At 43.9% G+C, this 23,348-nt stretch overlaps 3 protein-coding genes and 1 long non-coding RNA gene across 6 annotated transcripts in view; 2 read left to right on the top strand and 2 right to left on the bottom strand.

Annotated features, from left to right (window-relative positions):
• The window catches only part of LOC142664662 (uncharacterized), a 429,232-nt gene that overhangs the window by 307,045 nt on the left and 98,839 nt on the right, over positions 1-23,348 (bottom strand). The window lies entirely within an intron of this gene.
• The window catches only part of LOC142664641 (uncharacterized), a 154,272-nt gene that overhangs the window by 120,165 nt on the left and 10,759 nt on the right, over positions 1-23,348 (top strand). The gene's annotated exons all lie outside the window — the stretch shown is intronic.
• LOC142664743 (uncharacterized) overlaps positions 1-23,348 on the top strand; it is a 37,394-nt gene that overhangs the window by 13,046 nt on the left and 1,000 nt on the right. Inside the window, exons 2-7 of one of the 2 annotated variants that reach the window (XM_075844045.1) lie at positions 5,118-5,272; positions 5,517-5,690; positions 5,775-5,898; positions 11,757-11,854; positions 12,021-12,126; positions 18,684-18,766. In XM_075844045.1, the coding sequence (XP_075700160.1) occupies positions 5,195-5,272; positions 5,517-5,690; positions 5,775-5,898; positions 11,757-11,854; positions 12,021-12,126; positions 18,684-18,745 (642 nt within the window). In that variant the 5' untranslated portion in view covers positions 5,118-5,194 and the 3' untranslated portion in view covers positions 18,746-18,766. Of the gene's footprint in view, positions 1-5,117; positions 5,273-5,516; positions 5,691-5,774; positions 5,899-11,756; positions 11,855-12,020; positions 12,127-15,771; positions 15,862-18,683; positions 18,767-23,348 lie in introns of those variants that run through there. The other variant, XM_075844053.1, reaches the window with a different exon arrangement.
• Positions 14,247-17,619, bottom strand: LOC142664817 (uncharacterized). The gene is made up of 3 exons (XR_012851390.1): positions 17,588-17,619; positions 17,449-17,489; positions 14,247-14,323 (listed from the first exon to the last, which is right to left on the bottom strand). It is a non-coding gene; the product is annotated as an uncharacterized LOC142664817 (long non-coding RNA).

Below are 23,348 nucleotides of genomic sequence, written 5' to 3'. Positions count from 1 at the left end.
GGATTCTGGGAACAATGGCGTTTGTTGCGGAAGTTGACTTTCCCATTGAACTTAATGGGAAAATTCTGCAAAAATTTAGCCGCGTATCTGCGGTATAAATCCGATATCCTGCGTGTTTATAATCCGCACCGCAGGTTAACCCCTTAATGACCAGGCCAATTAATTTTTTATTTTTCCCTCCTTTCCTAAACTTTGTAATTTTTTCGTTGATAGAGCGGTGTTGGGGATTAGTTTTTTACGGGGCGGGTTGTAGGTTTTTGATTACTTTTTACTACATTTTAAGTTTTTTTGCTGCTAAGGTGACCAAAAAACAACAATTGATGTTTTGTTTGTTACGGCGTTCACCGTGCGGGGTAAATAATGTTATATTGTAATGGTTTTGACTTTTACGGATGCGGTGATCCCAGTTATGATTATCATTTTGATTTTTACTTTACTTTAGAGTAAAAAAAATTTAAAAAAAAAAAGAAAAAATATTTATTACTCCCCTGGGGGACGTGAACTAGTGCGGATTAGATCGCTGGTGCAATACACTGTAATACTAATGTATCGCAGTATATCGTGATTAAGATTAAGGGGTTAATAGGAGAAGAAAAATGGCGGACCTACATTACCCCCCCCCCACAGGCTGCCATGACAACCATTCATACCCCGTGTTTGCATGGCGAGGGGCCGATGAGTTGTCAGAGAGGACCACCCCCTCTTCTAAAAGCTTAGATTCTGCAGTTGCTATTGACCGCAGCATCTAAGTAGTTAAATGTCCGGGATCGGCGTTCTCTCTGATCCTGGCTGTTAGTGCGAGGTGTCCGCTGCCTGTAAACCGCTCCATACTTCTCCCCCCACACCATGACGTTCAGTGTTGTCATGGGGATGGCCGCCTTTGGACATGACTGATGGATTTCTGGCGTCTTTCTTGTTAGTATCTAGAAGAGGTTTATGTATTCGCACCGTTAATGTTGTACAACTGACATATTGACCCTGACATTGTAGGGAGCGGATGAGATAAATGACGTGATGTGTTATAATCTATATCTATCTTACTAGTGACACCCCGTTATCTGTACAAGATGAAGAACTATTTGTAGCTCTGTTATAATTCCAGGATCGGCTTTTTACGGCCACGGTGGAAATAACCTTCAGTGGTGAGACAAGTCTGACTCCGTATTTCACTCTCACATAAACTCGGGGGAGACGTTGTCCTCGTGTTGGGGTCTCTCTGGAATAACTCGTACACCATCCCGAATAATGTCATCCAGTCCTGACCGCAAATGGGAAGACACTTTACAATAATGTTTCTGAGCTCCTTATACTTCACGCTGAAAGAAGTCGTAAAATATCATCATTTATAAGTGAAATAGTTAATTGATAACCCAATCTCCTCATCTGCCTCCCAGTTTCTATCTTTAACCTCGTCCCTCGGTCTGTCACAACTTACTAACTCTCCTACACATGAAGACGGGCATTCACTTGACCTGGTCTTCTTCCGGCTCTGCTCAGTTTCTGACTTTATTAACGCTCCTCTCCCGCTTTCTGACCACAATCTTCTCTGCTTTACTATCAAATATTCTCTGCCTCCTCAGGTCATCCCTACGTATCAGACATACAGAAATCTACATGCCATTAACACTGTGAAACTCATAGACAGTCTACAGTCCTCATTGTCCCCTATCTCTTCCCTCTCCTGTCCCAATCTGGCTGCCAAACTTTATAATAACACTCTCAAAAATGCATTGGATGAAGCAGCCCCCACTACACTCCGAACCACCCGACAAAGACGACGACAACCCTGGCACACGCCTCAATCCCGCTTTCTTCAGCGGTGCTTGAGATGTGCCGAACGACTGTGGAGAAAATCGCATTTGGATGCAGATTTCCTCCATTACAAATTTATGCTCAAAACTTACAACTCTGCCCTTCACCACGCCAAACAAGTCTACTTCACTTCTCTCATCTCCACACTATCTAATAATCCAAAACGCCTCTTTGATACTTTTCACTCCCTCCTTAGTCCTAAAGTGCAGACGCCAATCACAGATCTCAGTGCTGAAGACCTGGCCAATTATTTTAAAGTTAAAATTGACAACATCCGGCATGATATTATCTCCCAGTCCCCTAGTAACATCGATCCCCTTCCCCCCCGCACTCCCTCTTCTTCACTCTCAGCATTTGACCCAATAACTGAAGAAGAAGTCTCGAGGCTCCTCTCTTCTTCTCGTCCTAATACCTGCCCTAGTGATCCTGTCCCCTCACACCTCCTCCAGTCCCTCTCCCCAGCTGTCACTAGTCACCTGACTAAAATATTTAACCTCTCTCTTTCCTCTGGTATCTTTCCCTCCGCTTTTAAACATGCCATTATAAACCCATTATTGAAAAAACCAACACTTGACCCATCCAGCGCTGCCAACTACCGACCAGTCTCTAATCTGCCCTTCATCTCCAAACTCCTGGAACGCTTGGTCTACTCTCGCCTTATCCGCTATCTCTCTGCTAACTCCATTCTTGACCCCTTACAATCTGGTTTCCGAACTCTACACTCCACAGAAACTGCCCTTACTAAAGTCTCAAATGATCTCTTGGCGGCTAAATCGGACGGTAAATCCTCTCTCCTGATTCTTTTGGATCTCTCTGCAGCCTTTGACACTGTAGACCACAAACTTCTACTTAACATGCTCCACTCTATTGGCCTCCAGGACGCGGCTCTCTCTTGGTTTTCCTCCTATCTCTCTGACCGCTCATTCAGTGTGTCATTTGCTGGTTCCACTTCTTCTCCTCTTCCCCTTGATATCGGGGTTCCTCAGGGATCAGTCCTAGGTCCGCTCCTCTTTTCTCTCTACACAGCTCCTATTGGACAAACCATCAGCAGATTTGGCTTCCAGTACCATCTCTACGCTGATGACACCCAATTATATACCTCTTCCCGTGACATCACCCCTGCTCTAATACAGAACACCAGTGATTGTCTGTCCGCTGTCTCTAACATCATGTCCTCTCTCTATCTGAAACTGAATCTTTCTAAAACTGAGCTCCTTGTGTTCCCACCATCTACTAACCTCCCTAAACCTGATGTCTCCATCTCTGTGTGTGGCACTATCATAACTCCTAAGCAGCACGCCCGCTGTCTCTGGGTTATTTTTGACTCAGATCTTTCCTTTACTCCTCACATACAATCACTTTCACGCTCCTGTCATTTTCACCTCAAAAACATCTCCAGAATCTGCTCTTTTCTTACGGAGGAAACTGCCAAAACTCTCATTGTTGCTCTGATTCACTCTCGTCTTGACTACTGTAACTCATTACTAGTCGGTCTTCCCCTCACTAAACTCTCCCCTCTCCAATCTATCCTCAATGCAGCAGCCAGGCTCATCTTTATGACCAACCGCTACACCAACGCCTCTAATCTGTGCCAGTCACTGCACTGGTTGCCCATCCCCTTCCGAATAAAATTCAAACTTATTACTCTCACCCACAAAGCTCTCCACAGTGCTGCACCTCCTTACATCTCCTCCCTCATCTCTGTCTACCACCCTACTCGGGCTCTACGTTCTGCCAACGACCTTAGATTAAAATCCTCCATAATCCGAACCTCCCACTACCGTCTCCAGGATTTCTCTCGTGCTGCACCCGTCCTCTGGAATGTGCTACCCCAGACAATCAGATTAATTCCCAATATCCTCAGTTTTAAACGTGCCCTGAAAACACATCTATTTAGACAGGCCTATAACATTCCCTAATCTGACTCCTTTCCATGGCCCTCCATTTAGATTAGTCATCAGAATAAGATTCCCTCACACTCCTTCTCTTCATGTCCGTCATACACGGATACTGGCTGGTGACCGGCTCATGCAGCTTTATGTTATCACCGCATGTGTATAAAAATGGCCGGACCATTGTACAGAACAAACACTATTACACTTTGTGTCTCCCTTATGTCCTCATAGATTGTAAGCTCTTGCGAGCAGGGTCCTCACTCCCCAGGTTTGAATTGTAAATGAACTTTGTCACTATGTAATGTCTGATATTGTTTGTTTCATGTTCCCTCTAAATTGTAAAGTGCTGCGTAATATGTTGGCGCTATATAAATAAAGATTATTATTATTATTATAGTTTATAGTTCAAAAACATCCAGAATAAAACTCTTTGTAAGGTGAAGTTTTTATCACTTCAAAAATAATGACCGGACTTATAAATGATGATATTTTAGGTTAGTTTTTAAGTTGACATCTCATCATTACTCCACAATCTCGAGGTGAGGATGATCTCACAGAGGAGCCCCCTCCCAAACACTTAGATGCCTCAGTCGCTATTGACCGCAGCATCGAAGGGGTGAAACGGTTATAATCGTAGTCCTCTCCGGTCTCCGGCCTTTGCAGCAGGTGTCTGGTCTTCCCTATGTCATGTGAACGGTAAATGTCCTGTGCGTGCAGGAAGGGGTTAAATGAGTAAAATAAAAGTCTCTATACAGAATCTTATCCCAGAAAACAATGTATCACTCTGCTCCGCTCCACCTGCGCTATAACATGATGATTAGAGATCACACTGCATGTTCCCTATATATAATGTTACCTCAGCTGCTGCAGAACCTCACCGTTCATATCAAACACTGACTGCATAGTGTGAACCACGTCTTGTGAGATGTCAGCAATGTCTCCCCAGTATCCGCCATGTGTCAGGTTGTCAGGAGTCAGGTCTTCATTGTCTGGGGGGGGGGGGGGGTGTCTTCACTTTACTCTTCTCGACTGAGAGATATGCCATAAATGTCTGATATGTGGGGGTCCCACCTCTATGTGGAGAACGGGGGTCCCCCGACCCGCCTGGTGAGGTGATGACTACATCCAGGTGGAGAGTGAATGGAGAGGTGACCACACATGTGCACGACTCTCTCCATTCACTTGTATAGGAGTTCCAGAAACAGCCGAGCACGGCCAGAGGTGGAGCCGCATCTACCAGACATTTCTGGCATATCCTGGGGAGAAATGTCCGTGTTGGAAATACCCCTTTATTCCATGTGGTGACGGCTCTGAGAAGATGTTTCTCTCAATGATGAATAAGTGAGGTTCTGTGTGTCACACATGATGTTGTCCCCTGTATGATCTCCATCTTCTCCTTTCTCCATAAAGACGTCTGCAGTACTAGATCCTCCAGTTTTCTCATCTTCTCCTCCACAACGTTCCTTCTCCTGAGTGACCCACCAAGGATGGACAAGGACAGGAATGAGATGAGCAGAAGAATATTAGACTTCACCTTGGAGATCATCTACCTGTTGAGCGGAGAGGTAAACTTTTCTACATTTCTCTGCTCTTTTTATTATAGTAGAAATTTTATTCTTCAGATCTTCCACCATTCTTGTAGTCGTCTTTGGCCGCGTTCTATTTCCTCAATGTCTTTTTGTAGGTGAGGTCTCCAGTATTACAGATGTGGGGTCACTAGAGCTCTATACAGCGGGGTCACAATCTCCCTCTTTCTACTGAGGGGGGAATACTGTGTTCAGTTCTCTAAGTGTCTCTCTCCATACACAGGAGTACACAATAGTGAAGAAGACATCGGGTGACTGTGCGACTCCCATCATCCATGAGTCAGGAGGATGGAGCAGTAGTCAGAGCCCCATCACAGAGCCTCCCCCTCACTCCCGGATACATGAGAAGAAGATCTTAGAACTGATCTACAAGATGACTGAGCTGCTGACTGGAGAGGTGACACTGCTGTGAATGCATGGAAATTCTACAGTAACAGCACTGGAGGTGTCTGGGTGATGACTGTATCATTGTGTGTGTCAGGTTCCTATAAGGTGTCAGGATGTCACTGTCTATTTCTCCATGGAGGAGTGGGAGTATCTAGAAGGTCACAAGGATCTGTACGAGGAGGTCATGATCGAGGACTACCGGCCGCGCACATCACAAGGTAAGAAGATATTATATTTTGTTTGTTTATTTGTTGAAGTGTTAATTTCATCATGTGCAGTATATACAGACAGGTGATTCCTGATCTCTGATCGCACGTTCCTCGCTTTGCTGCAGTGCTGCACTAGGTTATGTTCACACACAGAAGTTTCCATATATCTGAATGTGGTTCTTTCTGCAGCAGGTGCATGAATTTGTAGTAACCACATTCAGATGAGTTGAATGCAATTTCATGACAACGTCCTAATGCCGCACATCACTGTCCGAACCGTAAAGTCAGGGAACCGGCTCCCACAGGATTTGGTAATGGTAAGGTGTGGAGAGAGATAAGAAAGGGTTAAAGATCTTCCTTGTAAGACACAATACACAGGGTCACTGGTAGTAATGAGGAATGTGGATCCAGGGATCTGTCCGATTGTAAGTAAAACAGGTTGAACAATGTGTGTGTGGAGATATAATGCTTTATTTATTTTACTCTCCGTTACATTTTATTTTAAACATTTTATTGGAATTGAGTTTCAGGGGGATTGAACTCAAGAACAAGCGGAATCCAGCAGCAGGACGCTAGAAATGTAGAAGACCTGATCAGGGTGGTCATGGACTGTTAAACTTTACTGTTACTGTGCAGGGAGAAGCTGCTGCTCATTAGACGCCGTTCTCCCTGCAGTAACACTACTGTCCGAGCTGCGCTCAGTACTTTTCCTCCTGCATGAGCACAGCTCCGGACAAGCAGTGAGAGGATTAAAGAGCGACTTCCATTGTATTATATTGTTGGGGTTCATGTGATTGGGAGTTGTGTAATATTACATACATATTAATTATGTGACCGCCCGCAGTTTTGTCCGGTGATATCAGCTGATTGTTGGATCTTTCAGCCGCTCTGGACCAGCCTACTTTTTGAGAAGATTTGCTCAGAACAATCCATTTAGTGTGGATGTGTCAGGTCTCTTATGTTCCCCTATCAGAGGGCAGCATAGGATCGGGGGGTAGACGCTGAGATCTGGGATATAACATTTTCTCACTTACCCTGTGCCCTGGACTTCTTGGAAACTGACCTCGGCTTGTCTCTCGTTAACCCCTTGTTTACCGGTTTTGATTATCTGCTCCCGGCTGGTTGTGACCTCTGCTGTACCTGATTTCCACTAGCTCTGTTTTGAACTTTCTCTTTACCCTCTGGCTGTCTGGTTACCTGTTAAGGTGTAGCCTGCATTGCACCCCTTATCCAACACTGAACTCTGTTAGAACAACCTGGGTTCTGTGCATCAAAAGCGGTGGGCTCTGGCGAATACCTCAGAGTAGCCTTAGATTCTGTCGATCAGAGTTGTGACGGATTTGGGGTTGCGGTTTTATTTGCACGCTTCCTCCCGACGGTCTCCAGCAGACTTTTGGGAATTGCACAACCAGTGATTCTATAACATATTCGGGACGTGCAGCTGATTTTATACCATAATTAATAACATAGAAATACATTGATATCGAAACAGTAGAGGTTCACACCTTCTAAGAAACCTTGATCAACCAGTAATAACTAAGGGAACGTGTCAGTAGGTTTGGAGCCACTAAACCACCAGCATACCGATATACAGCCGAGGTCTAGTGTTCAATACCTGCCTACCTCATAAACAGACGTTAGGGAATAGTTAGTAAAGTAAATTACAACTTACCGAAAGGAGCTCGGGAGCGACATCAGGCGCATATGAAGCAGAGGACAGTTCACTGCGCATGCACAGTAAAGTGAGGTGTAGTGTCCTCGGCTTCATATGTGCATGCACCCGATGCTGCTGGACTTCTTCCGGTAAGTTGTCATTTACTTTACTAACCATTCTCTAAATGTCCTTTTTTTGAGGTAGGCAAGTTTAGAGCGCTAAACTCCGGCTTCATGACGGCATACTGGTGGTTTAGTAGCTTTAAACCTACTAACCGGTTCCTTTTAAAGGCTATGTTCCCCTTTTTGAACTGAAATATTTTTTATTGTTCATTTTCTTTCTCAATTCAAAATTAAGCAACTTTCTAAATAGTCTTCATTACAATTTCCGGCCATTTGGCTGCTGTGGACTTTGCAAAACCCCTGTGGACAGTTGGTCTCCTGCAAATTCTAACTCAAATCCGTCAGTGCACTGCTCCTAATTGCTGACTCTACTGCTCTTCCCCGTCCCTTCTCTCAGTGTTAGAGATAGCAGCGGAGGGTTGCACAGACAAGATCACACAAGCTGTTAGTATCATAGTGAAGATAGGAAGGAGAGCACACAGGCTATCAAGATGATTTCTCTATACTCTGACCTGCTATGTACACCCCCCCCCCCCACGCACACACACACACACGCACACACATACACACGCACACACACGTGGCTATCTCTAACACTAAAAAAGAAAGGAGGAGGGAGAGCGGCTGAGTCAGCCGCCAGCAGCAGTGGAGTGACGGATTTGAGTTACAATTTGCAGGAGACCAGCTGTCTACAGGAGTTACACAGGCTCTACAGCAGCCAAGTGGTAGGACCTTTTTAATGACATTTTAATTGAGTAAGTTGCTTAATTTTACATTTAGGAAGCAAATGAACATTAAAAATAATTCAGAGGTGTACATAGCCTGTAAGTAGTACAATATTAAATGACATCTGCTTATGATTAAAAGCCGGTAGATCATATGATCCTACATTACTCATTCTTTTTATTTTCAATGTTTGAAACTAAAGATAACAAGAAGTTGTGGCCCCTTATCCTCAGTGCGTTAGAGCCAAACACGGATATTATCAAACAAAATCTCCGCCCAAGATTAAATGCAGGCAAAATGGAGCAAGTGGTCATTCCATAGTGAAGTTCTCCTACATTTCCCTCCTCTCCTGATTCTGTCACTCTTAGTAAGAAAGGTTTAGTAAACAACAAGGAGAAATTCTTCTCTTCTACTAACATTATTGTGTTATCTGCAGTATACATTGCCACCGTATTATTCATAGTTGATACACATCTGTTACTGGCCCATAGGATTATTTTAATATCTTTGTATATAAGAAATCTTATGGCCATACCTTGAACCATTACCTGAGGTGTCTCACTGAACCATCTGTTTGGCCTTTGTCGGGCTGATCTACGTCAGTATACAGCAATAAAACTGTATAGAATAGCGTAGTACACTACACTATTCCATCCTGCGGAGTCCAGTAAAAAACATATACCCTAAACATCTTCTTTTGTTTTTTTTGTTTTTTTACAATGGGGGCCTATAGCTGGTAGATGGCACTATATGGCATCCGTCACAGGACTCCGTTAAACGATTAAGATGAGAAGCTCCAATGATGTAACTGAACAGTTATCATTGGAGCTTCCCTGGGCAAACTCAATCCTTGCAATACTGTGTATCTCCGCCTCGGAGGATCGGAGGAGGCTTGACCTGATCTTGCTCCTTGAATGACCTTCTCTAGAACAGAGACAATAGAGCCTGCAGTGTGCACGGTGGATGTGACCCCCTTCTCCTCGCCACACCAGCACAGCAGTATATATCTACCCCCAGCTCATGCTTAGTCATGTCCACCTAGCTGTGCTCATGCTTCAGACAAGAAAGCTCCTCACTTCCGGCCTGCACCTCATAGCTGGGCACAATACATAGTCCCCGAATGAGGCGGCTGCAAGAGGGGAACAAACTACAATACATACAGCATGACAGGCATTGTTTCTATGAACTATACATAGAATATAGGGAACAAGGAGGAGTATGGAAGAGGTGAAGGCGAGGTGGGGTGATCACTGTTTACCTCTGTTACACTGACTGCATCTTCTACATGGGATTAGTAAAGATCACCATTGTTCCCCTATACCGTGTATTGTTCAGTGAAGCGCTGCCTGCGTGTGGAAAAGGGCTGTATAGGCAACGTGTCTCATTGTATGTCTATTGAGTGTGATACGTTGCAGCTTTCCGTGGAAGGTATAATTCGGGAGTCCTCATGATGTGTAACTCCGATAGAAGGCTCTAAACTTGGTTTTCACAGATCCTAAGATATACACCCATCAGCCATAACATTAAAACCACCTTCCTAATATTGTGTATGTCCCCTTCATGCCAACAAAACACTCTGATTCATCGAGGCATGGAACTCCACAAGTCCTCTGAAGGTTCCTGTTGTATCTGGCACAAGACGTTAGCAGCAGATCCTTTAAGTCCTGTAAGTTGTGAGGTGCGGCCTCCATGGATCGGACTTGTTTTTCTAGCACATCCCACAGATGATCGATCGGATTAAGATCTGGGGAATTTGGAGTTGAAGTGAACACTTTGAGCCCTGAACACTTTGAAGTCATTGAACTCTTTGTCATGTCCCTCAAACCGTTCCTGAATAATGTTTGCAGTGCGGCAGGGCACATTATCCTGCTGAAAGAGGCCACTGACATTTGACAATACTGCTGCCATGAAGGGGTTTACTTGATATATGTCCATGTTTGGGTAGGTGGTATGTTTCAAAATAACATCTACGTGAATGCCAGGACCCAAGTTTTACCAGCAGAACATTGCCCAAAGCACCTCAATGTCTCAGCCTCCAGCTACTCTGCCGCCAGCATTAAGTTTCTCAGCAATTTGTTCTACAGTAGTCCTTCCCTTAATGCATCCTGGTGCCATCTCTTCCCCAGGAAAGCGACGCACACGCACCCGGCCATTCATTTGATGTAAAAGTTAACGTGATTAAGCAGATCATGCAACTTTCTTCCGTTGATTTATGGTCAGTTCCGATGCCCATTGTAGAAGGACAGGTGTCAGCATGGCTACTCTGACTAGTCCGCAGTGATGCAGCCCTAAATAGAGCTGAAATGCTCTGTGTGTTCCGACACCTTTCAATCATAGCCAGCATTATGTTTTTGAACAGTTTGTTCTGCAGTAGTTCTCCTGTGGGATCGGACCAGACGGCCAGGCCTTTGTTCCTCACGCACATCAATGACCCTTTCACCAGTTGTCCTTCCTTGGACCACTTTTGATACGTACTAACCACTGCATACTAGGAACACCCCAGAAGACCTTCATTTTTGGAGATGCTTTGACCCAGTCGTCTACAATTTGGCCCTTGTCAAAGTCGCTCAGATTCTTTTATCTGCCCATCTTTCCAACACATCAACCTTAAAAACTGTTCATTTGCTGCCAAATATCTCCTCCCTTGTCAGGTGCATTGTCAATGTTCTTCACGTCACCTGTCAGTGGGTTTAATGTTATGGCTGATTATTGTATATATTGAGGAGGACAGTGGGGGTCGTCTTCATTTAAAAATATTGACGTATTTGTCCTAATAGGTCCATGAGTCTTGCTGCAGAGGAGGATGGGGGTGTTCCCTCTCTATAGAGCTTCTGTGTCCTGTCCAGGAGGGAGGCCGTCTCTATAATGGTGCGGTCATGGGCTCACTGAAGACCAATTAACTAAATGTAATCATATATTTTTATTTTCTCATTCTTCATAACCGCACTAGGTAAAAGGAAACTTGGTGTTATAAAACCGTAGAGCTTCCTCCAACACCTCAGTGGTTTCCCATCCCTTGTGGAGAGAAAACTTGGAGTAGTTGTTTTCCTTAATACAGGTACTTTGTGTGACTAATAAAAGATGAGGGTCTTCACGGTGGGTTCCCGCTCTTGAAATGTAGAATTCCCTAATAAGCAGAGGTGTCATTGTTCCGGGACGTACCAGGGCACTTTTTTTTTGGTTGTCAGGGAGCTCCTAATAAATGTCCTCTGCGACCGACCACAGTAAACTGTATCCGCAAATCTCAGGACGCGACCTTTAGACTTTGATTAAATAAACATGGAATTGCGGGTGAAGAGAAAAGTGTCTGATATACAGACAGATATACAGTAGTCAGGTATTCAGTCACTGTGTGTTTCCTACAGATGGATCCAGTAGGAGAAATCCACCAGAGAGAAGTCCCAGTCCTCTGTATTCCCAGCACTGTCCAGAGGAAAATCACAATGTCCCAGAGAATCATCAGGTAGATGAAGCTGAGCCCTATACCACATCTATATAGGGGGGTGTGGAGCTTTATGGTCCTGCGGTCATAGATGGGGTCATAGATTTTGGTGGTTTCTTATGTTGATCTGTTAGATTCTTCGCACTCTCTGTTGTATTGTACTGAATTGTTACATATGTGAAATCAGGGGGAAGATCTGACTAATAAAGTGGAGGAAGAAGAAGAGCGGGTGAGGGGCGATCAACCGTGTAAGAGTGAAGTGGAGGAGGAAATTCCAGGAGGTGTTACCACAGGTAAGTAATAATGAATTTAGAAAGTGAATTGGGAGGTTTGGTAAGGTGGGGTTCCTCCTTAGTTCTACATTACAGTAACACGTCAGACAATGTGTTATACATAGTGCCGGAGCTGAGGGAGCTGTGACTGCACATAGAAGTTCTCTACAAGGTGATCTATGACTCTGGTTATGCACTAGTCTTAGCATCAGATTTTGGGAGGGGCACCAGGAGCTTTTAAAAATGAGAATAATACAATACATTAGTATGTCTGGCGATCGCTGGTTCAAATCCCGTGCAGGGACTAATAAAAAGTGTTAAAAATAGATAAAGAGACTGTCACCACATTATAAGTGCCCTATCTCCTACATAATGTGATCGGCACTGTAATGTAGGTGACAGCGGTGCTTTTTATTTAGAAAAACAATATATTTTTACCACATTAGGAGCGATTTTAGTTTTATGCTAATTAGTTTCTTAATGCCCAAGTGGGCGTTGTACAGAGGAGTGTATGACGCTGAACCATCAGTGTCATGCACTTCTCTCCATTCATTTAGTCAGCGCATAGTGACACTGCATTGTTCGCTATGTGCTGTCTTATACTGACATATTAACGTTACTGAAGTGTTTAGACAGTGAATAGACATTCCTTCCAGCCAGGACGCGATGTCTATTCACAATCCCGGCACTTCGTTAATGTTTCTGTGGTACTTGCAGCAGAGCAAGCGTAACCTTGCCAGATCTCGCTGTAAATGACAGGTTACAGCGAGATTACGCTTTGCTCTGCTGTAAGTACCAAACAAATGTTAACGAAGTGTCGGGATTGTGAATAGACATTGCGTCCTGGCTGGAAGGAATGTCTATTCACTGTCTAAACACTTCAGTAACGTTAATATGTCAGTATAAGACAGCACATAAAGCCTATAGGTGTGGGGTACAATTAACACAACAATGTAGCAGAAAGAAGAATAACAATCTTTATTGAAAAAATAACAGGATAAAAAAGATGAGTCATGCACAGCATGAGAATAAAACGTTCATCTGATGCCAGAGATACAAGTGCACCATGGGTAAATGAACACATATGTATGGTAGTAGCAGTTGTGTTGAATATAGGGACCAAACAAATGGATTGGAAGTATAAACTAGAAAAAACAGAGACTTATGCAGCACAGGTGAACAAAATGAATGGATGAATACATTAGTGAGATCTCTGTATGTCAGTACAGATCAGGTCCATAAAAACAACACAGGAAGATAAATGTAGCTAGTCACATACCCATGGTGATGTCTCAGGCAGGAGAGATCGTCAGACCCGACGCGCGTTTCGGCGGGATGCCTTCGTCTTTTTTATCCTGTTATTTTTTCAATAAAGATTGTTATTCTTCTTTCTGCTACATTGTTGTGTTAATTGTACCCCACACCTATAGGCTTTATATCAGATGTTGAGGGTCAGTGCACCAAGATACACTTGGTTTTACAGAGGATCTCGTTTCTTACTCCATTCATGTATTTACATTTAATTTGACGAGACCATTTCCTGTTTGTACCAATAGGTTTTTGTTTTTTAAGACAGCACATAGCGAACAATGCAGTGTCACTATGCGCTGACTAAATGAATGGAGAGAAGTGCATGATGCTGATGGGTCAGCGTCATACACTCCTCTGTACAACGCCCACTTGGGCATTAAGAAACTAATTAGCATAAAGCTAAAATCGCTCCTAATGTGGTAAAAATAGATTGTTTTTCTAAGTAAAAAGCACTGCTGTCACCTACATTACAGCGCCGATCACATTATGTAGGAGATAGGGCACTTATAATGTGGTGACAGTCTCTTTAAATAAAGTTTTTTTTTTAGAGGTGTACAAAAAATAAATAAACCTTTTCCCACTTTTCCTCTAAAGTATTGTAAAAATAATCAAAATTGGTATCACAGCATCCGTAAAAAGTCTGAATTATTACAATATAACGTTATTTAAATCGCATGGTGAACACCGCTATTTTTTGATCACCTTTGCACTAAAAAAATATTGTAATAAAATGCGATAAAAAAGTCGTATGTACCAATAAAAACTACAACCAAGCCTTTACTCTGCTCAATCAATAAAATAAAAAAAAATTATAAAAATAGCCGACAGGATAAAGGTAATATGATTTATACAGAACAGGGAATGCCACATTTAAAAAAAATAAAATGCTGTTTTTTGATCAGTTTGCCTAAAAAAAATTGAACAAAAAATGATTAAAAAGTTGCATGTACCCCACAATGGTATTCATAAAAAGCCCTTAAAGTGCAGCTAAACATTCAACAAACTTCTGACATGTCATAGTGCCATGTCAGAAGTTTGTATTGGTGGGGGTCCAAGCACGGAGACCCCCACCAATCGCTAGAACGAAGCAGCTGAAGGTCTCGTGTGAGCGCTCATCTGCTTAATTTCTGTTCGGCTTTTTCCGGAAAGCCGATGTATCGGAGTACGGGCTCATAGACTTTCTATTCAGTCCGTACACCGATACATTCATTTCCGGAAAAAGCCGAACAGACACGAAGCAGCTGAGCGCTAACACGAACGCTTCGGCTGCTTTGTTCTAGCGATTAGTGGGGGTCTCCGTGCTTGGACCCCCACCAATACAAACTTTTGACACGGCACTATGACATGTCAGAAGTTTGTCGAACGTTTAGCTACACTTTAAAGGGAATGTGACGCAAATTTGTTTTTTTAAGTAAGTTACTTCTTTTTATTATATTTTTTACGTTTTTTTGCTGTGTTTTGTTTTTCTCTTCCACAAGGTGGATGGTATTAAAAATGAAATAATAATTTGACATGGTTTCCTATGTTGGCCACCAGAAGGAGCACTTCCCAGAATTACAGCAAGGTGAATAAGGGAAAGCAAGCTGACTCACAGCTGCCGTAAATGTGGGAGGGAGACTCACCCCCCCCCTCCCTATTTTTGGCTACAAGCCAGGAAAAGGCGTCTTCAAATTGCTAAGCATTGTCCGGCTGCCATTTTGGGAGAGCTTTTTACAATGTAGCTGGCAGAGCCTCGGACCGCTCAGAATGATGAAAGTCAAGAGGGAAGCTCCTGTGGTGAATGACTATTCAGTTGACAGGTTCACGCGGCGTGTATTTGACGTGTTGTTTTGGCGCATTTTACGTGACAAAAACCACATCAAAAAACGCTTGATTACGCTTTTTATTTACATAATTGGTAAACGCGCTGTTAATACATACAACGCACTTTTTTAAATAAAGAGGTGTCCAGTCAATTGCTTTGCACGTAAAACGTGCCAAATGTCCTACTTATGCGCCAAAAAGCGCACACAAAATGTGTCAAAAAAACACGTGAAAAAAACCGTCCTGCTTGATTAAACTTCCCATTTACATCAATGGGAAAGCAAGCGATTTTAAAAAGCGTGTTGCGTAAAAAAGAAGCGTTGGATCAATTCTTTGGTGCATAAAATGCGCCAAATGTTTACAGAGTCAGTAGGAGTCCTAACTACGCGCCCAAAAACTTGCAAAAAGCGCACACAGAAACATAAAACGCAAATAAAAAGGAAGTGTTCATGGCCCCATAGAAATGAATGGTTCAGTGCGCTTTCCGTTACGGATAACACACTGAAGCATTTCACTGAAGTGTCGTTCAGTCCTAACTTTGTTTTTTTGTAGGTTCTGCTGGATCTATTGGACTGCGTTGTAGATTCGGTGGACTACTGCGATGAGCTACGTTTTTTGTTTAAATAAAATGGTTAGCGAGGATTGTGTGGGGGAGTTTTTATTTCAATCAAAATATTTTATTATGTCTCTGTATTTGTAATACTTTATTAGCGCCTTAGTAATGGCAGTTGTCTGTTTGACGACGTCCATTACTTAGGCGGGGCTTAATGTTAGCCAGTAAAAAGGCTAATGCTAACCCCCATTATTACCCCGGTACCCACCGCAACCAGGGGTATCAAGAGGAGCCGGGTACGATCCAGTACACGACCATCTGTAGTGATGGCCGGGCAGTGGGTTAGCCGGGCTGTTATTATGAGGCCGGGAAGGGACAAAAAACTTGACTTTTCCCACCCTGGTAATGCTGTGTTGTATCTGGCTGGTTATAAAAAATGGGGGGGGACCCCACGTATTTTTTTTGTTAATTTGTATTTATTTTTTTAAAAACTACGTGGGGTCCCTCCCATTTTCATAACCAGCCAGATACAACACAGCAGCAGCCAAGCATTACCAGGGTGGGAAGGCCCACGCTTTCTGGCCCTTTCTCAGCCTGATAATTCCAGCCTGCGGCTGCCCCAGTGCCCGGCCATCACAACAGATGGTCGGTTACTGGATCGTACCCGGCTCTTCTCGATACCCCTGGTGGCGGTGGGTACCGGGGTAATAATGAGGGTTAGTGCTAGCTTTTTACTGGCTAACACCAAGCCCCGCCTTAGTAATGGACATCGTCAAAAAGACAACTACCATTACCAAGGCGCTAGTAGAGGATTAAAAACAGAGACATAAGAAAATATTTTTATTGAAATAAAACCTCCCCACACAATCCTCGCTAACCATTTTATAAAAAAAAAACGTAGATCATCGCAGTAGTCCAAAGAATCTACGATGTAGTCCAATAGGTCCAGCGGAACATGCAAAACACAAAAATTAAAGTTACTAATGTGAAAAATATAAATACTTATACTCACCTACAGCAGATGTCTGTCTGCTCCTCTCAATAAATACTAGAGGTCCCCACAAGCACCCTGCATGCACCCTCCCCCACACAACGCCCCTACAAGCACCCTGCACACAACCCCCCCCCCACACACACGCCCACGCAAACCATCACACAACCCCTCACAAGAACCCTGCACACAACCCCCACAACAGCACCCTGCACGCACCCCCCACACGACCATGCAAAAGATCACGCAACCCCCCCACAAGCACCCTGCACACAACCCCCCCACAGCACCCTGCATGCTCCCCCCCCCCCACAAACGCCCTCCATCGCACAACCTCCTCCCACAAGAACCCTGCACACAACCCCCCACCCCCCCACAGTGTGTGCGGCGCAGTTGCTTGTTAGGGGGGGGGGGGATTTGTGTGTGTGTATGCGCGCACTCACACCTCTGCTGTGCACGTACACACACATCGCTCTGCTACACACACACACACACACACACACACACCCCTCTGCTACGCACACGTACACACACACACAGCACTGCTACACATACACACAGCTCTGCTACACATACATACATACATACATACATACATACACGCAGTTACAGCAGGTGTGCGAGCAGGGTGGCCGCGAGCGGGGGAGGCTGTGAGAGAGAGACCGACAAGAGACACACACCTTACCTGCAGTATGGCTGGTCTTCATAATGACACCTGCTTTCCGCCTACAAAAAAATAAAGTCATTATAATATTTTATTAAATAAAAACACAAATGAAGAAAAAAAAAAATCATGACACTGTCCCTTTAAGAGTAATACTCACAGGACCAGGGGCAGCGTTAGGCTCTGCCAACTGAGAGAGAGAGAGGTCATGTCAGTCTCAGGCATACTGTAAGGATACCAGAAACAATAAACAGGAAAGAAGAAAATATTGCCTTACCTTTATAGCAGACCTCAGATACAGGGCTACCATTTGAATTTTGCGCCGAGCAGCGTTACTTCCGGTTTCTTGTCCCTCGTCACTTCCGCCGGAAGTGGGGCGCACATGGAGGACCTGGTTAGGGACCTCCCAAGGGAGACCGAACCCGCACAGATCATGTTAGACTGCCAGCTTATACTCCCCTGGAGGGCAGGATCCGGTCATATGAGGACCTGCTCCGGAGAACGGGTCCTCCGGTAGCTGAAAAGAGGAGGAAGGAAAGTGCCGATCGACCTACTGCCCTGGTAAGAAGGCCTCATCTCCCTCACCTCTCTCATGTTGGTTCCCATGTAGGGACAGGAAAACACTGCTGTGGGAGAGGCTTTTCACCTCTCGTGTTTTCCTGTTCCTATTAGGATCAATAGGCAACTCCTGTGGTGCTTTCATGGGGGTAAAGGGAGAAAAGAAAATATAAAGAAATTGACTCCCTAAAAAGACCCCCACCCTCTTTTTTTTTGGTGTTAATATTAGTAATTGGAAACTGGATTTATGGACACATGGGGCGGTAAAAGCGGGTATCCCTCCTCTTTCCATGCTTACTACCTACCCGGTACCTTTTACTGAGATACTTAAAGGGAACCTGTCACCAGCATTTTAGCTATAAAGCCAGCAATACCTGGTGAAAGTGGGTGAAAAATCATTGTCATCTAAGCTATAAATATGTTCTAAGTAAGCTCTGTAGCTTTAGTATTCCGTTTTTCAGTGGTCCCATGCTGTATGCAAATGAGCAGAAAAGAGTCAAATCTTCATCTGAAAAGAGTCAGGTTTTCATTCCTCCAGCATCTCAGAGTGGGCTCCACCTCCTTCTTTTTGATTGATAACTCCTTAGCCAGTCAGGCCTGGACAGGTGGTGGCAGTGGGCATGGTTAAGAAGCTCCGTCCCAGAGGGAAAAATAATTACCATAAAAGGCGGGAAAAGTTTAAACGACTATATTTACAGACAGAGGAGGACTTCAGGAAAGAAGAGAACAGGAACGAACTCTGGACAGCTGCGGCCATTGAGGGGTCAGGCTAGTTTAACAGGTAAGATGTTGATGACAGGATCCCTTTAAGGGTCTCGGTGGAAGGGACACTGTGTAAAAAGTGGCGCTCTGAAATTCTACGCACATATTCAGACTCGCAGGTATAGTGGAATCAAAAAGGAGACGCTCCATAACCTGCTCCTGGTACTGAAGAAAAGTGAGCGTTTCTTGGGCCTTTTTGAAAAGAACAAAACTCTTATAGGTAGCTATCTGAATTAGGTAGATTGCTACCTTTTTGTAGCAGGCCTTATTTTTCGCTTCACCAGGTAAGGGTGAATCACCTGGTTGGAAAGTTCTACACCCCCCCCCCCATAAATTTATTGTAGTCTGTTACCCAGACAGGATTCCGCTTTCCAGTGGTATCCCCCCCCCATCTCTCTAATTGTCACCGTGGTTTCCGAATGCAGTGGACAGCATGTAGACATCCTTCCTGTCGCTCCACTTCACTGCAAGTAATTCCTCACCTGCAAGTGCCATGGATATTACTTTTTCCAGACACCTGGACACCAACTGTTGTGGGAATCCCACTCTCTTTTTCCGTACTGTCCCACAGGCCCCTGTATTTGCAGCATGGAGGGATTTATAAAGGGCAACACTTGTATAAAATTTGTCTATATAGACGTGGTACCCTTTGTGCAGAAATGGCTCCATTAGGTTCCACACTATTTTGCCAGAGATGCTAATAGTTTCTGGGCAGCCTGGGGGATGAATTTGGCGGTCCCTGCCTTTATAGATTTTAAACCCGCAGGTTTATCCGTTGTGCCCTCGCACACTGTTTAATTTTACCCCATATCTGACTCGTTTGGAGGGGATGAACTGACGAAAAGAAAGACGGCCTTTAAAGCTCATAAGTGATTGATCTACAGATACATTTTGGTCAGGGGTATACAAATTTAGAAATAAATCCCTTAGAAGGACGATTAATAGTCTTAATTTATTAAGCTGATCATAGCCTGGGTCACATCCTGGGGGGACTTCCGAATTCTTGGTAAAATGCATAAACCACATTAGGGCTTCATAGCGATTTCTGGACAACACTGCTACAAATACAGGGACAGCGTGGACAGCACTAGAGGTCCAGTAGGACCGGACAGATGGTTTTTTTTTTAAGAAAGCCCATATTGAGAGTAATGCCTAGAAATGTTTTCATTTCTGGGACATTTGTGCAGTTCCACATTCTTAAATAAATACATGCAGGCTTTTGCCGAACAAATTGTCTATCATAAAGATTAGTCTTCCGAACAATTAATTGTAGAAGTGCATCACATACGAATAAATGAAAAAACATCATAGCGGGTAAAATTTGCGACATTGACATTAATTCCTGGAGTCGCTTTCAATTGGGCTACTTTGGGGGGGGGGGATTATAGTGCGGGATCCCACACTGCAGGAGGGACTACAACACTCAGCCCTGCACTTGACACCTCGACAGCGTCTGCTGTATCTACCACCACAGGGCTATGGGGTCCAGTGGTGGAATTAGAATCGTCACTGTCGATTCAGAACTGTCGGAGCATAGCAAGGTGTAGGCTTGCTTTGCACAGTACATTCTCTGAGACATATATATATATTATTTAAAAACACAAAAAAAGGCCAAACTCACAAATTGGGCAGGTATAATCCCAGCAGGACGCAGCCAGGTCAAAAATGCTGCCGAAGGAGAGTGCTCAGGTATGTTAAATAATAATAGCCACTCCCACTGGCATTGAGGGGAGTGGCGTGTGGTGCATGGGATGTGTAAAAAAAATAAATGAATTGTGTGTAATGTGCAAGTAGTAATAATATGTGTAAAATATAGGGGGCAGTACGGAGTATAGTGCATAAGGGTCCGGAATGTGAGTGATGCGTGAAGTGTGGGTGCAGTGTGTGAAACATGGAGGGATAATGCATAAATCATGAGGCGTAGGGTATATAGCCAGGTAGCAGCCTATTTGTAACGCTATGTGATACATAGAGCGGGCTAACCTGCTTGCTATGCCAAACAGCAACAGTGTTTTTAATCTTATTCTATGTCCCACTTTCTTCTGTGGTGTGTGTGTGTGTGTGTGTGTGTGTATGTGTATGTGTATGTATGTATATATATATATATATATTTTATTCATACACGCACACACCCTATACAATAAGTCCTACTAGAACCTAAAGTAACCTAAGAATAACACTAAGATGTTTTGTGTTTTTTTAGTATGTGTTTTTTATAACAAACGTACAAAATGAAATAAAATAAAGCCCTAACCCTAATTAAGCCCTAATCTAGCGTTACTGCTATTACAGCCCTAAATCCTAACTCTAATCTAGCACTGACCCTAATCTATATATTATTATTATACATATATAATAATATATATACATGATAGTCGGTTATCGCTGTGTTTTTTTAACTTTCTTTTTCACAGCACAGGACGCAGACTGATTTATTTCTTCTCTCACAAAACAACTGCAATTAGAGTAGAGAGAAACACAGCCCAAGTCCTGGCTGTGTTATAAAAATAACGGTCTGTGATTGGTCCAAGATCAGGTGATCTCTGTGATAAACCTGTCAGAATGGTCCCTGATGGTTGCTGTGCCAGCTGCTGCCACAGGCAGCTTGGACAGAGCTTAATATCTGCGCATGCATGCGCCATCTTTTATTTTAACAATGTAGCAGGGGGAATCGGCAGTGAGAGGGGGGCTTTGTTTCGGCAACCTGCGGTGAGTGCTGTGATTTAACGAATCACAGCAATACCCTGACCAGAGACCACTCGTTATGGCCTCTGGTCTTTGCTCCGAGCCCTCAGCTACCTCCGGTAGCTGAGAGAATGGAGCTTAAATTAAATCATTTGGCGCTACTTTAGGCTAAAACGCTGCCATGAAAAGGTGGCTCCCTAGCCTAAAGCCCCCTAGTGACTGCCGTAAAAAGGCGTATTGGTGATCACTAAGGGGTTAAAGGGTCAAATGTGTTGGCAGAGGGCAGACGTCATTGCCGGACAAGGTTCTACTTTTCAACGAAAAAAAAATGATCAAGTCAGGTTTTAAAGCGTTATAAGGCTAGAATCGCACTTATCGTTTTTGAGGCAGGTTTTTGGGCTGAAACCAGTGGTCGATTCAAAAGGCATTTCTTAAAGGAATAGTGTCGCCCCCAAAAATTTTTTTATATCAGTTTGATGTTCATGTTTTATAAAAAACGTTTGTATTTTTTTGTGTGTTTGTGTGTTACTTTTTTTTATTTTTTTACTTTTTCTTCCCTATGGGGGCTGCCATTTTTTTTTCCATTTCTGTATGGGTCGATTAACGACACATACAGACATGGAATACGGCAGCTACAGTCCCATAGTGAATGCGAACGGGGCCCGTTCCATCCACTATGGTGTACGCCGTCTGTGTGGGAACGGCGCATGCGCCGCTCCCACACAGTCCAAGTTGAACTGAGCGCCGTCCGGCGCCATTTTCCTGTAGACCGGAAGTCGCGGCCGGACAGTCAGATTACTACTTCCGGTCGCGGCTTCCGGACTTGTGCACTTGGAGCAGCGGCAGTAGACGGAGCGGACGGACCGGAGGGAGCGGCGGCGACAGGAGCAGGTAAGTGATTTCTATGTATGTTCGTGTTTCAGTGTGTTTACTACTGTATGTTAACCTTCTACACTGTGTGTTAGCTCAAAAAATGGCGACACACAGTGTAGGAGGTTAGACCGTTCAATCCCCTCGTTTCTCCTGGCACTAGCCAGGATAAAGGAGGGGGGGATTCTGAGAGCTCACTAGAGCGAGGGATTTTTTTCCCAATTTTGCAGCATAAAGCAATGTGGTTGCTTTACCACATGCAATGCTGCAATTTTGGGAATTGCTCCATCTAGTGACCAGCAATGGGAAATATTATAAATTAGAATCTAATTTATAATATTTCCTGACTCGTGAAAAAAATAAAAAAAATTAGAACAATGTTTAATCACCTACACACTAATTGTTTAACTTAAAAAAAAAAAAAAATTTTTGCTGACAACACATTCCCTTTAACTGGTTGCCGACACAGGACGAGTATGCTCGTCCTGAGCGGCGAGCACTTCGCGCATTAGGACGAGCATACTCGTCCTGTGTGACAGCCGTCCCTGCCGTCTCTGTGTGTGCGATCGAGAGCGGGGCAACGACTGTAATACACAGCCACGGCCCCGCTCTGACAGCGGAGAGAAGAGAAACATCTCTCCGCTGTTAACCCTTTGAACGCCGCGATGACAGCTGATCGCAGCGTTCAAGGAGAGGGGACTGCACATTGATCGCGTCACAGAAAATAACTGTGACGCGATCAAAGCCCACAACTCGTATGGGCAGACAGCCCAGGGTCCAGTGAAGGACCCCAGGGCTGTTTGAACATATTTCCTGTTAGGGCATACTGAGGTATGCCCTAACAACTGCCTGTGTACGATCAGTAACAGGCTAATGTACTGGCATATAAATCTATGCCAGTACATTACAGTTACAAAATAAAAATCAAAATGATAAATCCCTTTATGGGATTAAAAAAAAAAGTTAAATGAATGTAAAAAAAAAATAATGGTAAATAAATAAATAAAAAGTAAATAAAATACACAGAAACACACATTTTTTATAAT

This window comes from Rhinoderma darwinii, chromosome 1, assembly GCF_050947455.1.
Source record: "Rhinoderma darwinii isolate aRhiDar2 chromosome 1, aRhiDar2.hap1, whole genome shotgun sequence".
Lineage (NCBI taxonomy): Eukaryota > Metazoa > Chordata > Amphibia > Anura > Rhinodermatidae > Rhinoderma > Rhinoderma darwinii.
The sequence above is the reverse complement of the archived record's forward strand: the minus strand, read 5'-3'. Positions and strand labels throughout refer to the sequence as shown.